At 45.9% G+C, this 7,602-nt stretch overlaps 1 protein-coding gene across 1 annotated transcript in view; it reads right to left on the bottom strand.

Annotated features, from left to right (window-relative positions):
• The window catches only part of Rab40c (RAB40C, member RAS oncogene family), a 40,723-nt gene that overhangs the window by 7,940 nt on the left and 25,181 nt on the right, over window positions 1-7,602 (bottom strand). Inside the window, exons 3-4 of the mRNA XM_021186080.1 lie at window positions 3,189-3,249; window positions 2,543-2,603 (exon numbers count right to left, since the gene is read on the bottom strand). Coding sequence (XP_021041739.1) covers window positions 2,543-2,603; window positions 3,189-3,249 — 122 coding nt within the window. The remainder of the gene's footprint in view (window positions 1-2,542; window positions 2,604-3,188; window positions 3,250-7,602) is intronic.

Here is a 7,602-nt window from a genome sequence, read left to right on the forward strand (position 1 = left end):
CCTCGAACTCAGAAATCCGCCTGCCTCTGCCTCCCGAGTGCTGGGATTAAAGGCGTGCGCCACCACGCCCGGCTTCCTCATGGCTTCTTGATGCACAGCACCAAGCCCAGTAAGGCCGTCTCTGAGCCTCTGCTCTCATTTCTCCCAATAACGTTTAGTGTTGCCATCAAAGCTACTGCCCCTCACATCCTTTTTGTAAATTTATTTTTTGGTAACATTTTTAGATTTATTTTATGTGTATGACTATTTTATCTGGGTTTATGGCTGTGCATCAAGTTCATGCCTGGTGCTCATCAAAGTCATAAGGTGACCTTGGATCCCTTAAGAGTGTGAGTTTGGAAATGTAAATGAGGAAAATACCTAATAAAAAAAAAAGAAAAGAAAAAAGAGTGTGAGTTAAGGATGGTTGAGTATTCATATGGATGCTAGGAATCAAACCCAGGTCCCCTGCAAACAACAAGCACTTAACTACTGAAGCATCTCGCTAGCCCTTCTTTTTTGTTTTTAATTTCAAAATTATAAGTATTTACTGTTAAAAAATCTAAAAGCTGGGTAGTTGTGGTATGCACCCTAATCTACCCCTAGGAGGCAGAGGCAGGGAGATCTCTGTGAGTTCAAGGCCATTGTGGTTTACAGAGAGAGTTCCAGGACAGCCATGGCTTCACAGAGAAACCCTGTCTCAGAAACAACCACAAGAAATCTGAAAATGGCTGGGTGTGGTGGCGCACGCCTTTAATCCCAGCACTTGGGAGGCAGAGGCAGGACAGCCAGGGCTATACAGAGAAACCCTGTCTCAAAAAACCAAAAAAAAAAAAAAAAAAAAAAAAAAAGAAAAAACAAAAAAAGAAAGAAAGAAATCTGAAAATGCTGCTAAGCAAAGGGAAGGCAATAAGCTATGTCTACAAACGGAGGACTTGGGAGATGGCTTAGTGTGTAAGGGGACTTACTGCCAAGCCTGCAGATCTGAGTTTTGAAGGCTGGAGGAAGCCAACTCCCACAGCCTGTGCACTGAGCTCTATACTATTGCCTTGTTCGGTGCTTGTGCATGCTCTCTCTCTCTCTCACACACACACACACACACTCTACAAAAAGAAAAGAAAGGAAGGAAGGAAGGAAGGAAGGAAGGAAGGAAGGAAGGAAGGAAGGAAGGAAGAAAAAGAGGGAGAGAAAGAGAGAGAGAAAGAGAGAGAGAGAGAGAGAGAGAGAGAGAGAGAAGAGGGCAGAGAACGGTGGCTTGTGTGTATAATTACAGCTGTTGAGAGGCTGGAAAAGGTGGATCCTACAGAGTTTGAGGTCCACTTGGGCTATAATGTGAGATCCTGTTTCAAAAACCAAGGAGAGGAGTTGTAGAGATGGCTTAGTGACTAATAGCACTGACTGCTCTTTCAAAGGACCCAGATTTGATTCCCAGATCCACAAAGCAGCCCAGAACCACCTATAACTCCATTCCCATGGGATCTGAAGCCCTCTTCTCCATGGCTACCAAGCATACATGTGGTAAAGTCATACATGCAGGCAAAACACCCATCATATAAATACATCTTCAAAAGGAAAGAGAAGGGAGGAAGGGCCTGCAGAATCCATCCTTAGCCTAATGTTCTTCAATGCTTCATTGTGTCTGAAAGGAACCATACTTCAGACCATGCTTCTGCCTGCAGGGTCTGCCTCTTTGTTCCCAAGGCTGTCCCTGGCTGTCCAGAGGTAGGGTCTGAGTCAGGGGAGTTCTCTAGGCTCTTCAAAAATCTGGGGGATGCATCACAATGGAGATGGACTTCCACTCACACCACTCATGTGGCAGCAGCACAGGGTCTAAGGCAGTTCTATCCACACAGGTCTCGACTACTTCCTCATCTTCTGCTTCCAGAGTGATAAAAATCATCTGAAAACATGTGGGAGGCTAGGACCAGCTATCCACACCATGGGTGCCACAGTGCATGCATGATGCTCTTCTACAGGCAAGACAAGATCCCCTAGTCCATTCCTGTCCTGAGAATCATCTGCAGTCCATCGTTAGCATTTCCAATCTTAGAGTTCTAACATGTGATACAGCCCAGGTCACCTTCACATCCAGTCACACCCCTTAGGAGGTGTGTGTGAAGAAGATATAGGGAGACACCTTTGTTTTTTAGTGAAACAGATAGCTAAGCTGCATTTTAATGGCATGGAGAGTGACTATGCTCAGAGCTCATCCTGAGAACAGGAAGGGCTCATTCAGGAACACTAGAGACTCAGCTGCCTCCCACATAGGCAGTCCAGAAATGGAGGCTCCAAAGCTCTGGATTATTTTTCCTATTCAGATGGGCTCTGGGAGACCTGATGTCCAGATGTCAAAATACTTGGGAAAAAGGGCCAAGGATGTAGCTCAGCCATTGAACACTCATCTATTAAGCACGAGGCTCAGAGCTAATCCCCAGCGCTGTAAGAAAATAAAACACAAGAGAGTAAAGTACTCAGGGAACTGTCAGGACAGAAATCTAGGTTCAGAAAGAATCAGGAGAGGTACCTATTGGACAACAACATAAGATGGCGCTGCTGGTCTTACCTGTGCACCCCTTGAGTAGGACCTGAAGATGGTACAGAACCTTCCCTGGCCCGATGTGTCCCTGAAACACACAGAAGGGAGATCAGTCCCCATAGGAGAGGTCCCAGCCACAATTTTTTTTCCTTTTTCTTTTTTCCTGTTTTGGAGACTGAGGCTCACTGTATAGTTCTGACTAGAATTTGCTACATAGACCAGGCTGTCCTTGAACTCACAGAGTTTCTGGCCTGTCTCTGCCTCCTAAGCACTGGGATTAAAGGCATGTGCATGCCTAGCTCCTTTTTAAAATTTAGTTTTAAGTGTATGAGCAAACATGCATGCCTCATGCCCACGGCCAGAAAAAGGTGACAGATCCACTGGAGCTGGAATTAGCAACGGTTGGTTGTGAGCTGCCAGATGGGAACTGAACCTGGGTCCTCTGAAGGAGCAGCAGCAAGAGCTCTTAGTGACCTCTGAGCGCCTCTCTAGCCCCATGGAAACAAGCTGTTATGAGTAAAATTGGAGGAGGCTTTAAAACAAAACATCCTGAACCTTTTGTTATGTTCATTATGGAGAAAAGCCCCATTTGAGCAGGGTCTCTTTAAATGGTTATTACAAATAAAGGGCTTCCTGACTTGGCTTCCACACCGTCATTAGATCAGCGACTCACCATAGCTCCAGCTTGACACGCCGTCCATCCAGGAGGATGGTAGTAGTCTTATAGTCTATCCCTGGGAGGAAGCAGAGGGGTGAGAGTGTCCATCAGCAACTGCTTCACTCAGGTCCTCCTGCCCAGTACTCAAATCCCACAATGTCCCCTAGGGAGCAGAAGGATGGTGCTCACCACCCTCGGCTATGGCTTTCTCAGGCACCAGCCTACCTCATGCTGTATGGCAGCCATGGGCAAGGCAGAATTCTGCCCAGGTCAGACAGGGCATCAGATATGCTCAGACCACACCAGTCTCTCTAAAGGCTCTGGGCTCAGAATGCCTGGAGGGAAATGGCTCACTCTCACAGTGACATGTCCTTCCTAGATTCTAAGTTGAACTCTCACAGAATAACATACTTCCTAATTCTTGGATCATCAATGTATTTGCTTATTTACTTAGGGTTTTTTTGTTTGGTTGTTTTCGAGACAGGGTTTCTCTGTGTAGCCCTGGCTGTCCTGGAACTCACTCTGTAGACCAGGCTGGCCTCATACTCAGAAATCTGCCTGCCTCTGCCTCCCGAGTGCTGGGATTAAAGGCGTGCGCCACCACCACCTGGCAGCTTTGTCCATTTTTGAATTCAGTTTTATTATTGAGTTAAAGGAGTTTTTTTTTTTTTTTTTTAAAGATTTATTTATTTATTTATTATATGTAAGTACACTGTAGTTGTCTTCAGACACACCAGAAGAGAGCATCAGATCTCATTACAAATGGTTGTGAGCCACCATGTGGTTGCTGGGAATTGAACTCAGGACCTCTGGAAGAGCAGTCGGGTGCTCTTACCCACTGAGCCATCTCTCCAGCCCCCGAGTTTTTTTTTTTAATAGAACTCTGTCCTAATAAGATGTGCAATTTGCAAATATTTTCTATTATTCTGTATGTTGCAGTTTTTCACTCTATTGTAGTGTCCTTTAATTCATGAGGACCTAGTTTGGATGCAGTTACTAGTTTACTAGGCAGAAGAGGACTTAGAAGGAGCACCTGATGCCTGAAGAGGATGCTGTATTGTCTTCTTGTACAGGGACGTGGGCACACAGACATGAGCAGATACTCACCAGGATGTATACCTCACAAGTACCCCACATTCTGTGAGAATGAGACCGATGCATTCTAAAACACCCATTTCCAAGCTCTCTTGGACCACAATTTTATTCTATTTCAGACAAGGTTTCATGTAGATTAGGCAGGTTTGAATTTACTGTGCAGATAAAGATGACCTTGAGCTCTAAATCCTGATCCTGCTTCTACCTCTCAAGTGGTAGAATTACAGATGTGTATCACCACACCTGGATTGCAAGTAGCATCTATATGAAAGGTAAGAAGCTGATGCCTCGAAGGTGTTAATGGGACTTGAGAGAATAGAGTCATTGTTCAGGGTCAGTCTCTGCTACATAGTAAGATCCCTGCCCCTGCCTTCCCCTCAAAAGGCTTAATGCCACCAGCATCTGTTGGGGTGACTTTTTTTTTCATAAAAATGTGAAAATATAAAGCAAACAAACTTTGAAGTCAGAGAAAGCGTAAGTTAGTTCTCTAAGGACTGCTGTAGGGAGCAGCATTTAAAAGGTCCTTTAGTTCTGTGTAGAAGTGTGAAGTGTTCACTTGTCATCCTCGGGGGCTTAGGAGGAGATTTCATGAGCTTAAGGCCAGCCTGGACCCTGCCTCTAAAAGCTAAGTAGCCAGGCAGTGATGGCAGACACTTTTAATGTTAGCACTTGAGAGGCAGAGGCAGGCGGATCTCTTAGAGTTCTGGACCAGCCTGGTCTACAGAGGAAGTTCCAGGACAGCCAGGCCGCACAGAGAAACCTTATCTGGGAATAAAACAAAACAAATAAAAACCCCAAGTAAACCGGGCAGTGGTGGCACACACCTTTACTCCCAGCACTCGGGAAGCAGAGGCAGGCAGATTTCTGAGTTTGAGGCCAGCCTGGTGAGTTCCAGGACAGCCAGGACTACACAGAGAAACCCTGTCTCGATAAACCTAAATAAATAAATAAATATGGACAAAGCCATATCTCTGCAAAAGACATAGATATTAATGGTAACAAGCACAAGAAACTGTTCTGTTCTGTACTATTGGCAGCCCATCAGGAAAGGAAATCAGAACCCTGTGCTAAGCACCGCATGCTGGATTAGATGCTAGATTCAAAACAGACAGTGAGGTATAGAGACACAGGGACCCTTCTACTTTGCCAGGTGTGTGTGTGTGGGGGGACACACATAAAATAATGATTGCACAATGTACAAATAGATAGGTGCTTCTGAGCTGTGTATTTGATAAATAGGGTCAAGACATGCTTTTCTGAGACAGTTTCTTTCTTTTTCTTTTGTTCTTTGAGACAGTCCTGTAATTTGCTCTGTATACCTGGTGTCCTCAAACTCACAGAGATCCACCTGCTTCTGCCTCCCAAGCACTGAAATTAAAGGCACGCACCACTAATGCCCAGTTGAGACAGGGTTTTCTATGAAGTCTAGCTGGCCTGGATCTTGTTACATAGCTGTTTTGAATTTGTAGCAATCCTCCTGCCCCTGACTCCCCTATTTCCATGACATACAGTATGGGTACTGCACGCACACCCACAGGACTGACAGCAGCAGCTATACCTCTTTCCCTACACTCCCCTGGAAGGAGTTCAACTGCAACTTCCAAGCAGAGCTTGTGAGGACACTATTGCAGTGGTTTTGTTTTTTGGTTTTTTTTTTTTGGTTTTTCGGTTTTTCGAGACAGGGTTTCTCTGTATAGCCCTGGCTGTCCTGGAACTCACTTTGTAGACCAGGCTGGCCTCGAACTCAGAAATCCGCCTGCCTCTGCCTCCCAAGTGCTGGGATTAAAGGCGTGCGCCACCACCACCCGGCGGTTTTATTTTTATTTGATTGATTAATTAATTGATTGATTCATTCATTCATTCATTTTGAGGCAGGGCCTCACTATGTAGCTCTGGATGGAATTCACTATGTAGACCAGGTCGTGAACTAAAGAGATCTTTCATTAGAGATCTGCCTGCCTCTACTTCCCAAATGCTGGCATTAAAGATGTGTACCACCAGAATTTATACTGATTTTTCATTGGCTTCTCTGAGAAAAGATCAGCAGGACCTGCAGCATAGCCTTCCTTGACTGTGACCTGGACTCCCCAGTCCTATCCCTGAGGAAAGCAACTGCCTGTCTACCAAGCTACCCCTAGATGGTGCTGTGGCCCCAGGCCTGCAGAAGCTGCAACAGAACAATGGATGCCTGGGAAGAGCCTTCAGAGAGACCGCAGTCACTAACACCTGTCACCAACAGAAAGAACTATGTTGATGAGCCTGTCACTGTTCTCAGTTGGGTTCTGAGGTGGTCTCTGCCACTGACCCAGCAGACTGTGTGACACTCACAGGCTCCCCCAGCCAACATACCTGCCTTTTAGAATGAAGTACATTTATGAATCACCTACAGGAGTCCTAGCACCAGGAGGGCCAGGAGAGGAGCTGACCCTGAAGGTGGAGGGAGCAGGGCCTGCTCTGTGGCCACTGGCCTGCTCCATAAACAGCTAGCTGTTCCTTGTTCAGGCAGGAAATATAAGACACAGTCATGAGCTAGCCAGTGAATCAGCCTCTCCGTTAGGTTTAAACATTCAGCAGTGTTTTAAATAATGGGAGCCCAGTGCAGAGCACAGGAGTAACACGATTTGCATACACAAGGCCGGTTCCATTTCTAGTACCCCTCCCCACAAAAGGGTGGGAATTTTATTCAAAATAAATCAGTGAGCTGGGCATGGTGGCACACCCCTTTAATCCCAGCACTCTGGAAACAGAGGCAAGCAGAGCTCTAGGTTCATGACCAGCCTGGTCTATATAATTCCAGAACAACCAGGACTACACAGAGAGACCCTGTCTCAAAAAAGCAAAACAAACAAAACAGAAATCAGCTATCAAGAACCAGTGTGATGGGGCTGGGAGCTGGCTCAGTGGTTAAGAGCACTGACTGCTCCTCCAGAGGTACTGAGTTCAATTCCCAGCACCCACATGGTGGCTCACAACCATCTATTGTGAGATCTGATGCCTGTTCTGGCACATAGGCACACATGCAGATAGAGCACTCATATACATAAAGTGAATAAATCTTTTTAAAAAAACAAAACAAACAAACAAACAAAACAACAGTGTGATGGCACATGCTTGTACACAATCTCTGTGATTGTGAGTCCAAAGGCAGCCTGGGCTACAGTATGGGTCCAGCTATATATATGCCCAACTATGTCCAACTTTTTTCTCAAAAAGAAACAGTCACCGGGCGTGGTGGCACACGCCTTTAATCCCAGCACTGGGAAGGCAGAGGCAGGCGGATTTCTGAGTTCGAGGCCAGCCTGGTCTACAAAGTGAGTTCCAGGACAGCCAGGGC

This window comes from Mus caroli, chromosome 17, assembly GCF_900094665.2.
Source record: "Mus caroli chromosome 17, CAROLI_EIJ_v1.1, whole genome shotgun sequence".
NCBI classification, from domain to species: Eukaryota; Metazoa; Chordata; class Mammalia; order Rodentia; family Muridae; genus Mus; species Mus caroli.